General features: G+C 40.2%; 2 protein-coding genes across 2 annotated transcripts; both read left to right on the top strand.

Annotated features, from left to right (window-relative positions):
* The first annotated feature begins 890 nt into the window (after positions 1 to 890).
* BBIP1 (BBSome interacting protein 1) lies at positions 891 to 17,976 on the top strand. The gene is made up of 3 exons (XM_079716318.1): positions 891 to 896; positions 13,163 to 13,233; positions 17,691 to 17,976. Exons 2-3 carry the CDS (start codon positions 13,188 to 13,190, stop codon positions 17,855 to 17,857), a joined length of 213 nt encoding a protein of 70 aa, XP_079572444.1. The 5' UTR covers positions 891 to 896; positions 13,163 to 13,187; the 3' UTR covers positions 17,858 to 17,976.
* Positions 6,383 to 7,566, top strand: LOC307064794 (protein FAM50A-like; the record flags this gene model as incomplete). Its single annotated transcript, XM_079721491.1, has 1 exon — positions 6,383 to 7,566. The coding sequence occupies one exon, from the start codon at positions 6,383 to 6,385 to the stop codon at positions 7,400 to 7,402; it is 1,020 nt and encodes a 339-aa protein (XP_079577617.1). The 3' UTR covers positions 7,403 to 7,566.
* Positions 17,977 to 19,362: the final 1,386 nt, after the last annotated feature.

Genomic DNA, 19,362 nt, shown 5'->3' with positions numbered 1-19,362 from the left:
GGATGTCTGGTCACTTACTTAGGTGGACAAGAGTTTAGGGCTCCGGAATCCCGTCTTGCCCGGAAGTTGCCTTTGACACTTCTGAATGGGGTCATGGCAGAAGGATGGGAATAGCTTGCGCCCCCCCTTGCCCCAGGGAGTACCCATTCTGACAGGAGTGGCGAAGTGAGGTGAGTGTCCCTTGGTCCCGAACCGTGGGTCAGGCCCGAGCAGGCCGAACGGCCCCTGGGAGACAAAGCGCAGATGAGGCTAGCCGGACTCAGAGCCGCTTCCGCTGGAAGAAGGTTTTCTTTCCGGGCTGGCCAGGCGGCGGCTCGCCCCCCACCCCCCTCCGCCCCTCTGAGGCTCCCTGTGGGGTGAGGCGGCTCAACCGGCTCCCGTCGCCGCGCTGCTGCAAGCTGGGACGGGAGGGGCCTGGGTGTGGCCCCCTAACTCCCGCGAAGTGGAGCTCCTGACCACGCCCCCGCAAAGTCGTTACGTACTTTCACCCCCTGACCTTTAAGGAAGGAGAATTCTGGAGCTTGAGGAAATCATTTTCCATTCCCAACCACCGCGGCGACACCTCTAAGTCTTATTTCCGCACTTCCTGCCTTCAGATTCTGAATTTTCTCCCTTTTCTTTGTTTCTCCTCTGGTGGGGGTTTGTAAGCATTGACTGCAGTTTTGGATGAAGGTATACTGTCCTAATCCTGCATGTCTACGGTTTATTAAACAACATAATGTTTGTGAATATTCGTAAAACTACCGTATTAGTTTTATGTGGCTCTTTACCAGAATTGTCACACATTTTCTCATGTAGTTCCTTCTGTAGGTTTTGAGTCAACAGCTGTGAGTCATCTCGGTAGTATCGGGTTGGATGCCTAAAGCTGCGGGAAGAAGGATCAGGAGAACTTTCAGGTAAACTGAAAATTGTTTATATCCAGGCCAGTCAACAACCAGGGTGCACACCTACCTTCTTTGCTCAGTTTCTTTTTGTATCCTTAGTACTCGTGCTCCAGCCAAAATGAACTATGTATTCTTTTCTCTAACAAGGTTTATCACTGAAGCACCAACGTTTTGTGATTCTATATCCATGTCCTAGTTATAATTGGAGATGTGTTTGCAGATTCTCCCCAGCAGGAAGTAATTTTCTCTGAGCTTACCTAGCACTTTTTGTACCTCTTTTGTGACAACCACTATTTTGTATAACAGCTGCTTGTGTTCTTAGCTTCACTACCATATTTACTCCTAAATAGAATGGTTTGTATCAGATTTATCTGCCTGCTACTTTACCCTGCACATGATATTACTTTGATAAATACTGAAAGATGGAATATATTGGGTGCCTCCTGGATGCCCAAGATGTTGCCAGCAAAGTTTAAGGGAACTTCAGTTTATCAGAAATTCAGCATAGTCCCTGTTACTCAACCTTTTCTTAAGCTTCCACTCTGAAGTCTCTGCAAAATGATTTCTTCCCCTCATATTTTATTAAAGAAATATTCATACATTAAAAAGTTTAAAGAATACAATATACATTCATGTAGCTTTCACCTAGATCCAACAGTTGTTTACATCGTGCCATATTTATTTCACTCCTTCTCACACACTTTTTAATTGTCACTGAGACATTTGGAAATAGGTTGCAGACACCTATTGTTAAGCAGACATCTCTAAAATTCCCAACGTGTATTTCCTAAGAATTATAAAGTTCTCCTGCAAAACATCATTATCACAACTAAGGAAGTTAGTAATTCTGTAGTCTTTGAAATTCAGTCTGAATGTATGTACATTTTCCCATTTGACCCAAGAATGTCTTTTATACCTTCTCCTCCTTGCAAAAAAAAAACAAACAAACCAGGATCCAGTCATGGTTTATGTATTGTATTTGGGTATTGTAACTCTTTGGGCTTAATCTAGAACAGTTCCCCCATCTCTCTTTCCCTTGTGACATTGTCATTTTGAAGTGTTCAGGCCAGGGGTCTTTTTGAATATCTCCTTTTTTCTTATTTCTTGTAAATCAGAAGTTGGTCTGGAGGTGTGATTAGATTCAGTTTAACATTTTTTGCAAGAATACTTCACAGTATTCATACTTTTCCAATCATGATTAAGTCTTCTCAAATGAAGCTACTTTTACCATACCATGAGCTGCTTGTTAAATCCATCCCACTTCTCAACATACCACCCTTCTATGATATCCTACAAAGAAGAGTTTGGTATTTAATCCTCCTGTCTACGTAGAGTATGTTAGTGCCCTGCAGTGGCAACATAGACTGTCTACCTTTTAATAAAGTGTTGCTGCTACTTTGCCTACACTTGGAGCTGGTGCAATGTAATCTTCCGCAAAGTGTACTGATGTCAGCATAGTTTCATGAGTTTCAACTCCTGGCACCCCAGGGACGGTTGATGAAAGATGTGTGGGCCCTGCAATTCAAATACAGATGAATCTTGATGTTATCAAAGCAGAGACTGAGGCAACTGCTGGCCATCTGGCCACATCCAATTTCGGCAATGTTATTTTTCTCCCTGAAACTCTTGCAAGTCCTAATTAGTCCTGGTATTTCTGTGATAGGCTTTCGGTAGCATTCATCAGAACTTATTAAAAATTGCAAAATCAAGATTATACTTAGCACTTAGTACATTAGGTACAGTCTGTGTCCAATGGATAGAGAAGTGTTTGCAGAATTTACTTCATAATCACAAGAGGAAAACTCCCCAGTTGGCCAAGCCTATGTATTCCTTCTATCCTAGACTTATATTTGATCATGAAAGATAAGCAGAAGGAAGAAAATGCACTTAAGGGGACAGAAGAAAATGCTCTGGTAGGGCAAAAATTCTTAGATTGATATAGAATGTTTTTAGCCTTCATATTGAAAGTTAAGTAATGCACTCCTTCAGTCACTTCTTTTGTGTAGAAGAAAATTTGCTCATGGTGGGACTATGAAACAGTTTTAAGTTTACTCCAGATTCAAATAAGGCAAAATAATATACCAATTAAGACCACAGTTTCTAGAATCAGACCTGGGTTTCAGGAACAGGCACATTCATTAGCTGGTGACTTTGGACAGTTTACTCGTTCTGTTTATCATCTATTAAATGGAGCCGTAAAACCTCTTAGAATTGTTGAAGAGAATGAGTCAAACACATAGAATGCTTTATTTTAGCATAGTGTATAGTACATGGTATATGGTTAGTGTATGGTAGTTATTATTAGTAGCTTCTAAAGCAGTCCAATCTGAGTACATTGTAGACATTAAATATTTATTTATTGAATGAGTGAATGACTTTAAGTTGGTTCTCCAACTTTAATTTGGGGAACTTAATTAAAAATTAGAGATTCTGGGCTTCCCTGGTGGCGCAGTGGTTGAGAGTCCGCCTGCCAATGCAGGGAACACGGGTTCGTGCCCCGGTCCGGGCAGATCCCACATGCCGCGGAGCAGCTAGGCCCGTGAGCCATGGCCTCTGAGCCTGCGCGTCCGGAGCCTGTGCTCCGCAACGGGAGAGGCCACAACAGTGAGAGGCCCGTGTACCACAAAAAAAAAAAAAAAAAAAAAAAATTAGAGATTCTGATTCATGAGTCTGGGGAAGACTCCCGAAAAATCTGTATTTTTAATAATTGTCCAGGGGATTTTGATATAGGTGATCTGAGGTTCAGGCTTTCAGAAATAGTAAAGTATCAAACAATTCTTTATTTCCCTTTCCTTGCATACTATTGAAGTAGGGTTTATATCTCTGATACTGAGAATATAAAAAGTTCTTCAGATACGTTTTTTTTTAAAGGTTTAACCCTTTTTTAAAGGTTAGTAGCTAACAGTTTTAGAACTATTTTCTAGTACTGAATTTTGAAAAAACAAATTATTAGAAAAAGGTATTCTGCATGAGTAGGATATGTCATTTTCTACTAACTTAACAGTAGTGTCTGCTACTGGTATGTAACAGAACCAATGGCATCATCCAGGTTCACCCAAGAAGAGCAGTTCCTGTTCTTAGGCCTAGGCATGTTTCAGAAGCTAGACACTGCACATATTATTCACATGAGTCTGGATTAATTAGCCAAATTGAACATGTTGCAACATTTTTCTACCAGCAGATGCCAGATAGCAAAACAAAATAGAATCTACTATAGTTTCCAACTACATGACATATGATGTTATTTGGCATCTCTGGTTGAACATTATCAATCCAAATTAAGCAGTCTGCTCGCATGTGGTCAACCTCTTGAATGAGAGTGAGCATTACTAATTTATATCTGCTGAAAAACACATCTCTTGGGACTCCCTCTTTCACCTTTTTCTCATGTTAGTTTACATTCAGAAATCTAATATGCATTTGAAAGTTCATCTGTCAGTCAACCACACAAGTCTTGCATAAGACAAAAGATAATTTTTTTCATTTTTTTCCTACCATTCCTGCCACCCCCATCGACAGCTTGCAGCAGGGAGATTGAATTTACTTAAAAGGAATTAATAAATAGTCACAAAAGAAAAATATCCTTTACTGTATTCTACATAAAGAAGGTTGCTTCCAGTGCCTCCCTCGGTTCCTAGAGATTGTATTTTTGCTTCCTAATGCCCATTAATGATAAAAGAGGATCGTTTGGCATGTAATATATTGGCGTGGCTCTGTTTTACTGAAGTTGTGAAGTCAGGTACCTGTAGTTGCCGGGCAGGTAATGTTAAGGGAAACAATAGGCAGTGGTGGGGATTGGAGAACTCCCCATGCTCATCTAAATGGGGCATCACTTCCCAGCCCCAGCCAAATTTTGCCATCTGGGGATATGGACCTGGTGTTACCAGATTTGTCAAGAGGAACTAAAATGTGGACTTCATGTGAAATCTCCTGATATTTAAACATTGGTTCGAATACTTTTTAAACATTAATCAAGCCAGCAAAACATTTAACTGGGTAGCACCAAGGGCTACGAGTTTATGACCTCTGCGTTTCTTGCATAAAAACGCAATTGGTACTTTGGTTGAAAATCTCAGAATGCTTTATAAATGTTTTCTTTTTTGCCATATTTCAGGTGCATTTACTTCTCTAAGTAAGGTAACAAGTCACTTATCACCTCTATCAAAAATTAAAGATAGAGGGGCTTCCCTGGTAGCGCAGTGGTTGAGAGTCTGCCTGCCGATGCAGGGGACATGGGTTCATGCCCCGGTCCGGAAAGATCCCACATGCCGCGGAGCGGCTGGGCCCGTGAGCCATGGCCGCTGAGCCTGTGCGTCTGGAGCCTGTGCTCCACAACGTGAGAGGCCACAACAGTGAGAGGCCCGCGTACCGCAAAAAAAAAAAAAAAAAAATTAAAGATAGAATCTTATGTACACCAAGTGTCTATTTCCTTGATTGCAATTTAAAAGGTTTTTACTCTTTTCCACCAATTTAAAAACTTGTTCACATTTTCTCAACCTTGAATTATCTTAGGAAATAAGTTTTCTTTATTATCATATCTTTAATATATTTAAGAAAAATGGGATTTCCCTGGTGGTGCAGTACTTAAGAATCTGCCTGCCAATGCAGGGGACATGGGTTCAAGCCCTGGTCCAGGAAGATCCCACATGCCATGGAGCAACTAAGCCCATGCGCCACAACCACTGAGCCCGCGTGCCACAGCTACTGAAGTCTGCGTGCATCTAGAGCCCATGCTCCACAACAAGAGAAGCCACTGCAATGAGAAGCCTGTGCACCGCAACGAAGAGTAGCCTCCGCTCGTCGCAACTAGAGAAAAGCCGGCGCACAGCAACGAAGACCCAACACAGCCCAAAATTAATTAATTAATTAAATTTTAAGAAAAGAAAGAACCATCCGGTAGCACATGTTCTTTAAAAGTAAATAAGTAAGACAGATTTTTAAAGGAAAACATCTTTAAATAGATCATGCTGTTTTGTAGGTACCGTGGTGTTGATGAGGATTCAGAGGGTTTTTAAGTGTGGGAAGGCACTTAACAGGAAATCTACAACAAGTTTTTTATTATAGAGATATGAAAATTAGACATGGAATAATAAATGTCACACTGTATTTCTAAGCACTTGTACATTCACTTTTCATTTGAACCTTGCAACTCAAGACTGATGCTAAACATGTTTTTTATGAAAAAATCAAACCTCCAATTGGTTAGGAAATGTTTTCAACGTCACAAAGCTAATTAGCCAGAGTACAACCCATTTAAGGTATAAACATGGAATATACTGACCCGAAAAAAATGAAAACAAACAAACAAAAATGCCAGTACAAGCTTTTGTTTTAAATCATACATTGGATTATACCGTTGCAGCTTGTTTAAAATACTTGGGATCCGGCAGCGAGTCTCCCGGTAGCCGACGTCACGGCGCTGGAGTCAGTTCACTGCACGGCCGCCTCCACAGCCGCCACAGCCCCTGAGACTCGGCCGGACCGCTGTCGCCGCCGCCATGGCTCAGTACAAGGGTGCCGCGAGCGAGGCGGGCCGCGCCATGCACCTGATGAAGAAGCGGGAGCAACAGCGCGAGCAGATGGAGCAGATGAAGCAGAGGATCGCAGAGGAGAACATAATGAAATCCAACATCGACAAGAAGTTCTCTGCGCACTACGATGCCGTGGAGGCGGAGCTCAAGTCCAGCACCGTGGGTCTTGTGACCCTGAACGACATGAAGGCTAAGCAGGAGGCCCTGGTGAAGGAGCGGGAGAAGCAGCTGGCCAAGAAGGAGCAGTCAAAGGAGCTGCAGCTGAAGCTGGAGAAGCTGCGAGAGAAGGAGCGCAAGAAGGAGGCCAAGCGGAAGATCTCCAGCCTGTCCTTCATCCTGGAGGAAGAGGACGAGGCAGGCGACGAGGAGGAGGAGGCGACCGTGGACGACGACGAGCTGGAGAGGGAAGAGATCACCACAAAGAAGAGGAAACTGGGGAAGAACCCAGATGTGGACACGAGCTTCTTGCCTGACCGAGACCGGGAGGAGGAGGAGAATCGCCTGCGGGAGGAGCTGCGGCAGGAGTGGGAAGCCAAGCAGGAGAAGATCAAGAGCGAGGAGATCGAGATCACCTTCAGTTACTGGGATGGCTCTGGGCACCGGCGTACAGTCAAGATGAAGAAGGGCAACACGATGCAGCAGTTCCTGCAGAAGGCCCTCGAGATCCTGCGCAAAGACTTCAGCGAGCTCAGGTCGGCAGGGGTGGAGCAGCTCATGTACATCAAGGAGGACCTAATCATACCCCACCACCACAGCTTCTATGACTTCATCGTCACCAAGGCGCGAGGGAAGAGCGGGCCCCTCTTCAATTTCGACGTTCACGATGATGTGCGGCTGCTCAGCGATGCCACCGTGGAGAAGGACGAGTCGCACGCGGGCAAGGTGGTGCTGCGGAGCTGGTACGAGAAGAACAAGCACATCTTCCCCGCCAGCCGCTGGGAGCCCTACGACCCTGAGAAGAAGTGGGACAAGTACACGATCCGGTGATGTGGCAGCAGCGCGGCCCCCACCCCTTTGGCTCCCTGCGGCCCCAGGATTCCGGGTGCCCAGCTCCCCGCTCCCGAGACATGACGGGGCCTGCTCAGCCCCTGCCCCTGGTGCTGTTTACCGCCTTTTTCTTTTACGATAGAGATATACACGTCAGAGCTGGAGCACCTGTTGTGCGTTTAATTTTTTGTTGTTGTTGTTGGAGTGTGGTTGCTTGACAATGGTGTGTTGGTTTCTGCTTTATGACAAGGTGAATCAGTTATACATATACACATGTTCCCATAAAAAAAAAAATACTTGGGATCCTAGAATACTCTGAAGCATTCGATTTCAGAATTTAAAAATGGGGTTTTGTACAATTAGGATAAGCTGGTAAGTTAAGATAAATTAATGGAGGGAAAAAATTATGATGAAAAGCTAATGGTGGACTAGAAGTGGTAGGCACACCACTTGACCCACAGAATGGCTCTTTTGGGGCTCCTATCAAAGATCAAATATTAGACTAAGGAGACTTTAGTATGACCTAGGAGGAGAGTTTTTAAAACATCCAAATCCTGGCCTGAGCATTTTTAGAAGCTAAGACTTGGCTTTGGCATCCACAGTATGTTTCCATTTTGATATTTCTGATCCATATGTATATGTTTTGAGTTACCAGGAATGGAATTTGGATTTGAGTAATCTATTCCTCTTCTCTGTCTGCCCCCATCTGACTGTAGTCTACATTTTCCAGCTGGCTAGATGAAAATAGGGTACAATTTAAAGCTAACAGTCCTGTTTAGCTATTTAACCCATGATCTTGGTCTCAACAGTATGTTCTCATATAAGCTAATCTATGAAAAATATACAAAACTTGTAAGCTTTTCAAGTGTTGCTTATTGCTGATTAAGCTTGAGATCTGACAGTTCCAGTGGCAGCATCTTTTAAAAATAAGACTAATGCTGTAAAACAAAACCCACAGACAAAACAGTATTTTTTCCTACTAAGAGATTTTTTTTAGGGTGGTTTCAAACATAACAACTGGAATGCTGAATCCTCAAATTAAGGAGAGAGAGTGAGAGAAAGAAAAGCCACATGGAGGTTAGATATATAGCCATTAACTTTATGCTCAGTAATTATCGATGTGTAACTTATTTTTATTGATTTTCACTAATAATTGGAATAACTCAATCCAAAATATTTTAAGTTTTTCATTTAAATTTATAAACATTTTTGTGGCAGAGAAGTATGGTAGGATAATTACTAAAATATGCTCAAGCATGAAAACATACATTAAAATAAAATTAAGTGCAGTGGAAATAGAGATGTAGGGAGAAAAAAAGATATAAAATTTCTGACTTAAGAAAGAGTCCTTGGGACTTCCCTCGTGGCACAGTGGATAAGAATCCACCTGCCAATGCAGGGGACACAGGTTCGAGCCGTGGCCTGGGAAGATCCCATGTGCCGCAGAGCAGCTAAGCCCGTGCGCCACAACTACTGAGCCTGCACTCTAGAGCCCACATGCTGCAACTACTGAAGCCTGCACACCTAGAGCCCGTGATCCACAACAAGAGAAGCCACTGCAATGAGAAGCCCACACACCACAATGAAGAGTAACCCCCACTCACCGCAACTAGAGAAAGCTTGTGCGCAGCAACAAACACGCAACACAGCCAAAAAAATAAATTAAATCTTAAAAAAAAATTTTTTTTAAGTTCTTCATTTTTTTATTAATGGATGATGGTAGCTATCAGATTGCTATGATATTTTGATTATATTATATATTTTTTAAAGGATTAATACATTATTTTTAAATATGCTGGAAATTTTATCCTTTGTAACTATTTAAACTTACAACAAATTTATATGTCTATCTAGAAATGTGTAAAAGGGTACCTAATTTCTCTGCCTAGTTTTTTCAAAAGAGTTATGCAAGGATAAAATTTGAGGACTACTGAACACATTCTTAAGGTTCAGAAGGACACTCTAGTGCTCTTGTCCAGTCCCACACCCATAATTTAGTTTGGTTATGAAACTAAATCTCCCCAGAGATTTCTAACTTGTCCAAGTTGTATGACTAATTTATGTTATCAACATGTATATGATTGACTTAAAGTACTAATCCTGCCTAGACATAAATGCCTTTCGACTCTCACACCAACAACTTTGTAACATTTTTCATGACAAAGATTTGGTTTCCCTCTAGGTTCTTTTGTGTTAATTTTAGACATTATCCGTCAAAACCATTACCTCTGGGAGAAATTACAAACTAAAGAAACGGGGGGGAAGGGAAGCAGCAGATTATCTTCTAATTACCCAGACCAAAAGCTTCAAAAAGTGACTATTTGACACTAAGCATTAAAAGTTTGGGTTCTGTTACTGTAGGAATTTTATTTTACTTTTTTTTTTTTTTTTTTTTTTGCGGTACACGGGCCTCTCACTGTTGCGGCCTCTCCCGTTGCGGAGCACAGGCTCCGGACGTGCAGGCTCAGTGGCCATGGCTCACGGGCCCAGCCACTCCGCGGCACATGGGATCCTCTCGGACCGGGGCACAAACCCGCGTCCCCTGCATCGGCAGGCGGACCCTCAACCACTGCGCCACCAGGAAAGCCCTATTTTACTTTTGCAATTAAATATTTTCTCTGAAAATATGGCTTGCCCATCTGTATCATTTTAAAATCTGACATAGTACTCCATGGTATGGTGGTTCCGTAATTTATTTGACCTGTGACATGTGCCTGAGTGCAGTGCCCTAATGAACATTCTTATATCTTTACACACTCATGCTTTGTTTCTTTAGTGAGCATTACTAGTAGAAGGTTTGGGTCAAAGAAAATGTGCATATTTAGTTTTAGTAGATACTACAAAATATTAAAAGATACTATAAATTATCCCTCTAAAAAAGCTGTACCAACAAACCTGCCCACCAATAGAGAGTGCCCATTACCCTATACATTCCCTAACTATGAATACTAGGCTTCTGATTTTCTTGCAAACTCAAAAGATGCAACACACACACCAAAATGAGACCACAATGATTTTCACTTTCTTAATGAGGCTATAATGATTTTCCTGTTCAAATTGTAACCACCACAACACCCAGCCCTCCTAAATCCCCTTAAAATATTTTTTTTTTTTTTTTTTTTTTGTAGTACGCGGGCCTCTCACCGTTGCGGCCTCTCCCGTTGCGGAGCACAGGCTCCGGACGCGCAGGCTCAGCGGCCATGGCTCACGGGCCCAGCCGCTCCGCGGCATGTGGGATCCTCCCCAACCGGGGCACGAACCCGTGTCCCCTGCATCGGCAGGCGGACTGTCAACCACTGCGCCACCAGGGAAGCCCAAAATATTTTATTTTCTATAACACTTACTACCATTATGTTCTCTCCCCATACTCTAGACTGTAAGCTCTGAAAGAGCAAAGGTTTTTTTCTCTTTTGTTCACTAATGGAATGGTGCCTGGCACATGGTAGACACTCACATATTTATTGAATTGAATGATGTGGCACTTGAATAATACGCATGAATTTCATCCCTAGCTGATATATTTCTTCTTTGGCCTATCTGTCCCTGGTGGTACACACATCTTACCTTACCAATTAGAAAGTACCCTTAGGGGTAACCACAACTCCTTAGGGCGCATCACACCAGGCAAAACACCCATGCTTGGCTATTAGCAGATCCCCTGGAGAAGGATATACGTGCTCCTTCCTACGCTGGGCTCCCTGGGCAGTTGATTATCAAGACAGTGTAGCCTTGGCAGTGCTGGGCATCCAACCACCACCTTATTTTAGCCCTCCCTTCCTGTTCCTCTCCTGCCAATGCCTAGGGGGGCCTAGGAACAAGAATCAACCCTAGCAAAGTAGACATTCCACCCAGGCAAGTGACAGCACTGATCTTCCCCACACCAGGCCCAGCCTACTCCCTACAAGGCCTTTGGCTCCACACCCTTTCCAGTAACAATGGAAGCTTAGTCAGAGAACTAAGGTTTGGTAGAGCAGCAAGCTTCATTGTTTTCCGCAAGCCAGATTTTGGATGTGAAAGAGGTATAAGGAAGAGATAGCAAAAGATATTGATTAAATTCTGAGTAACTAGAGTTGCTACTCTAAAACAGGTAAGATTTAAGTATTCATCATTTTATCATTTTGGTGATTAAAAATTTGGTGATATAAAAACCTTTAGATGCTATGCATTTCTCTCACATTCATCAACATTTATAATGTCTATCCTCCCTTTCAGTAGCATATCATGTCAGATTTGTACCAAATAAGGGCCTAATGAATATTTTCATTGTGCTATCTTTAATGGAGAGGCTAAGTGTTGTTTGTTATAGTTGTATTCAGGCTATTCAGAGATCTGCAATATTACTAACCTTCAACAACAAAAAAAACAAACAAACAAAAAAAAGGAATGATCACTAGTTACCACTGGCAGGCCTAAGTAACAAGAAGGAAAGAATGTGTCAGAAGGAAAAGCTGTGCATTCTGAGTAAATTGTATATTGCAGTTATCTCAGATTCTAGGTAGTGATGAGTTGCTTTATTCCTGGTCCATTCCCTACTTCATCTTCATTCCCAGAGAGAGCATTATAGGGGTAAATTTCAGTGACAGTTGTGGAAAGCAGATAGAGCTTCCTCAGGAACTTTAGATCTTCCAGAATAGGAATTTGAACAAGAAGGGGAAGAGGCTTGGTGGATGGAGAGTATGAAGCTTTTTTTAGGAATGTCAAAGTAGAGGTAATGGGAATAACTAAGACCAGAAGCAGCTTCACTTGATTATAACTAATTTGCAGTGGGTGGTAAAGGCAGGCACCAAGCCAGCATCACCACATTATAAATAATCTTTCTTCTGTGGTGGTGATGTTGTGAAAGATATACAGTGAGTTGCATCAGTATGGCAAAATATCACAAAATGGGTGGGACTGTCTAGAGAAGCATCTGTGTTTGGAAAGGGGTCATGCTACAAGTTACAGTCCAGAACACCTTGAATATATATAACATGGCATAAACTGGGATGTAACACTGGGAACGGTTGTCATCAGCCAGAGGTGACATATATGCTGGGATATTCATAACAAAATACTTACGTGAGGGTATTCACTGGTGCTTCAACATACAGTGTCTCTGTATTAGAGGAAAATAATAAACTGAGAACACACCTCACTTCTAGTATTCAAGAGCCAATTTCACCTGTTTGTGTTGCTTCCTTACAAATGGCAGCTGTGTAGCCAGTAACTGATCCTTAAGATGTTTTTTGTCATTATAGCAAAGGAATTAAAGTAGAAACTGGCTGTTAGTTACTGAAAGAAGTGGGGATGTTAGGCAGTATTTACATACTACCTCCTCCTTTCCCTAACAGTCTGCCTTACCCCACCTCCCAAATGGTCATGTCTTTTACATCACCCACCATTCAGGGGAGATGCTATCAGCTGCACATAAATCCCTTTGGTTTTCCTCAGCTGGATAGATACCTATTGGGTAATTTACCTTTGCCTGAAAAACTTAAGCCCAATTTTCACTAGGAGGGGAAAAATTTAGAACATGCAGCCTTCCAATTACCACCACCACTTATGAATGAAAGTTGACAAGATCTGCATGCTTATATGAACTATCTCAACCTTGTTTCAATGAAAAGACTCACAGGTAATTAACAGGAAAATTATGCAAGGATAGGATAGTTCATTTTCTATAGGAATTGTGATTTTCTTAAACTACAATGGAAATATCTCAAGCAATATGCTTTGGGAATTCATTCTTGAATAATACTAATAATTGTTTTCTCATTGAAGGAAGAAACTATCCAACAATTCAGATATGGCAGAAATGAAGTCACTGTTCCGGGAAGTTCTTCCGAAACAAGGTATCTAAGTCACAAATACTTAGGTCATAGAATATTGTAGGAACCTAAAAACTAATAGGCAGTGTCATGTAGTAGGCTCAATAGCTGAATATCTGAAACTATTTTGTGTTCTATACACCACACATACTCTCCACTTTTACTATGCTTTTGTCATGAGTAGGTTGTAAAGGAGTAATCCATTGCTTCCCCGCCCCAACCAGTAAAAGGATGTAAAATGACAGTTGGATTGTTTCTTAAATGTAGAAATTCTGTTACACTCAAGATTGCAGATTACAATAAGGAATTTCCAGTGGAAAAAAACAGTACCATAATTTACCGTAATACTAAATAAGGTCTGAAAGTGGGGGAAAAGAAACCTAAATCAAACAATGTAACAAAAGCCGAAGGTTTAAGTTAAACATTCAGTAATTTGAGTATTCATGTTAATACCATACTTTACTATGTATTTGTTGTTGTTGTATTTCCATTTATTTTATTGAAGTATAGTTGATTTACAATGTTGTGTTACAGGTGTATAGCAAAGTGATTCAGTTATACATACATATATATCTACTTTTTTTCAGATTCTTTTCCCTTATAGGTTATTACAAAATATTTAGTATAGTTCCCTGTGTTATACAGTAGGTCCTTGTTGTTTATTTTATATATAGTAGTGTGTATATGTTTATTCCAAACTCCTAAGTTATCCCTCCCACACCTTAACCCTTTGGTAACCATAAGTTTGTTTTCTGTGTCTGTGGGTCTATTTCCATTTTGTATGTAAGTTTATTTGTATCATGTTTTTTAGATTCCACATATAAGCAATATCATATTTGTCTTTCTCTGTCTGACTTACTTCACTTAGTATGAAAGTATCTAAGTCCATCCATATTGCTGCAAATGGCATTATTTCATTCTTTTTTATGGTTGAGTAATATTCCATTGTGTGTGCGTGTGTGTGTGTGTGTGTATATATATACATACATATATATATACACATACATATATACACATATATATATATACACACACAAATATATACACATATATATACCACATCTTCTTTATCCATTCATCTGTCAGTGTGCATTTAGTTTGCTTCCGTGTTCTTGGCTATTGTAAATAGTGCTGCAGTGAACATTAGGGTGCATGTATCTTTTCAAATTATGGTTTTCTTCAGATATATGTCCAGGAGTGGGATTGCAGGATCATATTGTAGCTCTATTTTTAGTTTTTTAAGGAAACTCCATGCTGCTCTCCATAGTGGCTGTACCAATTTACATTCCCACCAACAGTGTAGGAGGGTTCCTTTTTTTTGACACCCTCTCCAGCATTTATTATTTGTAGACTTTTTGATGATGGCCATTCTGAACAGTGTGAGGTGATACCTCATTATAGTTTTGATTTGCATTTCTCTAATAATTAGTGAAGTTGATCATTTTTTCTTGTGTCTATTGGCCATCCATATGTCTTTGGAGAAATGTCTACTTAGATCTTTTGCCCGTTTTTTGATTGGGTTGTTTGTTTTTTTGATATTGAGTTGTATTAGGTATTTGTATATTTTGACAATTAATCCCTTGTCAGTCTCATCATTTGCAAACATTTTCTCCCATTCTGTAGGTTGTCTTTTTGTTTAGTTTATGGTTCCCTTTGCTGTGCAAAAGCCTTTAATTAGGTCCCATTTGTTTATTTTTGTTTTTATTTACATTACTCTAGGAGACAGGTCCAAAAAGATATTGCTGCAATTTATGTCAAAGACTGTTCTGCCTATGTTTTCCTCTAGGAGTTTTATAGAATCAGGTCTTACATTTAGTTCTTTAATCCATTTTGAGTTTATTTTTATGTGTGGCGTTAGAGAATGTTCTAATTTCATTCTTTTACATGTAGCTGTCTAGTTTTCCCGGCACCACTTACTGAAGAGAGTGTCTCTTCTCCGTTGTATATTCTTGACTCCTTTGTTGTAGATTAATTGACCATAGGTAAGTGGGTTTATTTCTGGGCTTTCTATCCTGTTCCATTGATCTGTCTGGTTTTGTGCCATACCATACTGTTTTGATTACTGTAGCTTTGTCATATAGTCTGATGTCAGGGAACCTGATTCCTCCAGCTCCGTTTTTCTTTCTCAAGATTGCTTTGACTATTCGGGGTCTTTTGTGTTTACATACAAATTTAAAAATTTTTTGTTCTAGTTCTGTGAAAAATGCCATTGCTAATTTGATAGGGATTGCATTGACTCTGTAGATTGACTTGCATAGTATAGTGATTTTGACAATAATGACTCTCCTAATCCAAGAACATGGTATATCTTTCCATCTGTTTGTGTCATCTTTGATTTCTTTCATCCCTGTTTTATAGTTTTCAGAGTTAGGTCTTTTGCCTCCCTAGATGGGTTTATTTTCCTAGGTATTTTATTCTTTTTGATGTGATGGTAAATTGGATTATTTCCTTATTTCCTCTTTCTGAGCTTCCATTGTTAGTGTATAGAATGCAACAAATTTCTGTGTATTAATTTTGTATCCTGTGACTTTACTGAATTCATTGATGAGCTCTAGTATTTTTCTGGTAGTGTCTTTAGGATTTCCTATGTATAGTATCATGTCATCTGCAAACTGTGACAGCTTTGCTTCTGCTTTTCCAATTTGGATTCCTTTTCTTTCTTTTTCTTCCCTGACGGCTGTGACTAGGACTTCCAAAACTATGTTGAATAAAAGTGGCAAGACTGGGCATCCTTGTCTTGTACCTGACCTTAGAGGAATGCTTTCAGCTTTTCACTGTTGAGTATGTTAGCCCAATTCCTGGAGTTTTTTTTTTTTAATCATAAATGGATGTTGAATTTTATCAGAAGCTTTTTCTGCATCTATTGAGATGATCGTGTGCCTTTTATTCTTCAATTTGATGGTATATGACACTGATTTGCAGATTGAAAAATTCTTGCTTCCCTAGGATAAATCCCATTTGATCATGGTGTATGATCCTTTTAATATATTGTTGGATTCAGTTTGTTAGTATTTTGCTGAGGATTTTTGCATCTATGCTCATCAGTGATACTGGCTTGTAATTGTCCTTCTTTGTGGTATCTTTGTGATACCTGTGGTTTTGGTATCAGGGTGATGGTGGCCTCATAGAAGGAGTTTGGAATTGTTCCTTCCTCTGCAATTTTGTGGAATAGTTTCAAGAAGGATAGGTGCTAACTCTTCTCTGAACGTTTGGTAGAATTCACCTGTGAAGACATCTGGTCCTGGACGTTTTTCAGGGGTATTTTAATCAGATTCAATTTCAGTGCTTGTAATTGGTCTGTCCATATTTTCTATTTCTTCCTGGTTCAGTCTTGGGAGATTGTACTTTTCTAAGAATGTCCATTTCCTCTAGGTTGTCCATTTAATTGGCATATAGCTGCTTGTAACTTCTTTTTCTAGTTTTATTGATTTGGGCCCTCTCCTTTTTCTTGATGAGTCTGGCTAAAGGTTTATCAATTTCATGTATCTTTTAAGAGAACCAGCTTTCAGTCTCATTGATCTTTTCTATTGTTTTTGTTAATGTCCCAAGCAAGATGTTAGCCTTCAGATGAGTACTCTTGTATATGTTTGCCACCAGCCTTTATGTCCTGCGAACCACAGTCACCTCACACCTCCCCAGCAGACCCTCCAAGACCAGCAGGTACATCTTGCCCAGGCTCCTATCAAGTCACTGCACTTTTGCCCTGGGTCCCAGGGCACACAATACCTTGTGTGTGTGCTCCAAGAGTGGAGTCTGTCTCCCCCAGTCCTGTGGAGCTCCTACATTCAAGTGCCACTGACCTTCTAAGCCAAATGCTCTGAGGGCTCCCCTCCTGATGCCAGACCCCTGGGCTAGGGAGCCTGACATGGGGCTCAGAACTCTCAATCCTGTGGGAGAACTTCTGCAATGTAACTGTTCTCTGGTTTGTGGGTTACCCACCCTGGGGGGTATGGGATATGATTTTGCATGTGTGCCCCTCCTGCCATCTCATTGGGTTTCTGCCTTATGTCTTTGGATGTGTATCTTTTTTGATAGGCTTGTCTTTTTTATTGACAGTTGTTCAGCATTTAGTTGTGATTTTGGTGTGCTCATGAGAGGGGGTGAGCTCAAGGTCCTTTAACTGTGCCATCTTGTTCCTCCTCTTATTTTTATGTACGTTGTATTTCCCCCCAATTTCTTTGAGATTAAACGTTTGACACAAAAAGTTGTCTCATTGTAGCTTAGGATCTTAGAAAATTCAATACCTTATGAACTTCCTAGTATTAAATGTTGCTTTTATATTTTTATATTGAAGATATGCTGTGGGGTAAATGTTGCTTTTATATTTTTATACTGAAGATACACTCTGGGGGGAACTATGAGAACAAGAGATTTTTCAATGTCAATGGATTAAGTTTTTAGACCTTAATTCTAGCTGCAAATCCAAACCACCAAACAGCTGTGTTATCTCACTCCAATTCTTCTTTCTTTTTAAATTTTAGGGCAGTTGTCTGTAGAAGATATAGCCACAATGGTGCTGTGTAAACCCAAACTTTTACCCCTAAAATCTCTGACTCTGGAAAAACTAGAGAAAATGCAGCAAGCAGCACAGGATACAATTCGCCAACAGGAAATGGCAGAAAAGGAACAACCGCAAATAAGTCACTGAATGATAACTTAGCACTTCTGCAGAACACCCTACACCTTCCTTATTAACAATAGCTAGAAAATAACCTGCACCTGTATGCTTAAAGCAGTATGTATTAATAAAACAGATTTTATTCCCATAATATAAAAATAACCAAGATTAATAAAACTTGGATTGTGAATTTAAACACTCCAGTTTGGGCCTTCCCTGGTGGCGCAGTGGTTAGGAATCCGCTTGCCAGTGCAGGGGACACGGGTTCGTGCCCTGATCTGAGAAGATCCCACATGCCGCGGAGCGGCTAGGCCCGTGAGCCACAACTACTGAGCCTGCGTGTCTGGAGCTTGTGCTCCACAACGGGAGAGGCCGTGACAATGAGAGGCCTGTGCACCGCGATGAAGAGTGGCCCCTGCTCGCCGCAACTGGAGAAAGCCCTCGCACAGAAACGAAGACCCAACACAGCCAAAAATAAATATAATAAATTAATTAAAAAAAACAAAAACCACTCTGGTTTGTACTGAACAGAAGCAATTTGAAAACTCTGAACCCAAATTTTGGGGGTTTTTTAACCCAAGTTTTTAGAACTGCAAATTATTGTTCACCATTCCTGTTACTATCAATTTTCTAGATAACATTCTTAGGCACAAGTGAGTAAATGCACCTTTTATAGTCAGAGAATCCTGTAAATGTTTATTAAAAACTGAATTTGAAGAATTTTGTGTCTTGACACATCTAAGGCTATCTTGCCTGACCAACTGATCCTACTAGTAATGACAAAACTGTACTTCTTAAACAAATTTAATTTTTAAGAAACCCTCACCTATCCAGTAGTTACCTAAGCTTTTAATTATACTGATTTTAAGGACTTACCTGGCCATCTTTGTCTTCCAGGTATCAAACACAATTTTAAAACCCTAAAAATGGAAATTAATATGGACTTGAAAGAGCCCATGAAGTAAATATGAACATAAAATTGGAAGTTTTAGTTCTAAAAGACTGTAGCTAAACCTGTAATGGGTATGTTCTAAGAATACCTTTGTGAATTCTCAATATAATTCTTGGTTGGTTTGCTGCAGTCAATATCAGACAATTTAAATTAGTATGGACCTTGAGGCCTTGCTGAGTATTTATGCTCTGCAAAGGAGGTCAGAAATGTGATCACTCTTTAAATAACTTATTTATTGGTAACTATTTTCTCAGACACTGGGTACATGTAAAACTATGACTCTTTGAAGAATAATTTTTTGTAACACAAGCATTACTTGGTAATAGAACTTAAGAATTTTGAAAGGTATATATGTTTTAGAAATTTCATTAAGCTCTAGATAAGATCAAAAACAGGTAAGTGTGCAACTATTTCCCACCAAGTATAATATTAAAATAATTTATTTACTACTGTACTCTTGTTTTAAAAGTTTGCTAGGAGCAAAGTTTAAAATTCACTAGGTTCAAATATGCTCTTTTATATGATTTAAAATTTTTTGTGTGAAATATGTTTTTTGAAAGCCCTAAAATAAATGTACTCCCAA

Source organism: Hyperoodon ampullatus, assembly GCF_949752795.1.
Source record: "Hyperoodon ampullatus genome assembly, chromosome: 1".
NCBI classification, from domain to species: Eukaryota; Metazoa; Chordata; class Mammalia; order Artiodactyla; family Ziphiidae; genus Hyperoodon; species Hyperoodon ampullatus.
This window is presented reverse-complemented; position numbering and strand designations above follow the sequence as displayed.

What these genes read in the sequence shown, in the direction of transcription:
- BBIP1 (XM_079716318.1), top strand. Translation starts at nt 13,188, where the DNA reads ATGGCAGAAATGAAGTCACTGTTCCGGGAAGTTCTTCCGAAACAAG. An exon ending in GGAAGTTCTTCCGAAACAAG is followed by an intron (nt 13,234 to 17,690) that starts GTATCTAAGTCA and finishes TTTAAATTTTAG; the next exon opens with GGCAGTTGTCTGTAGAAGAT.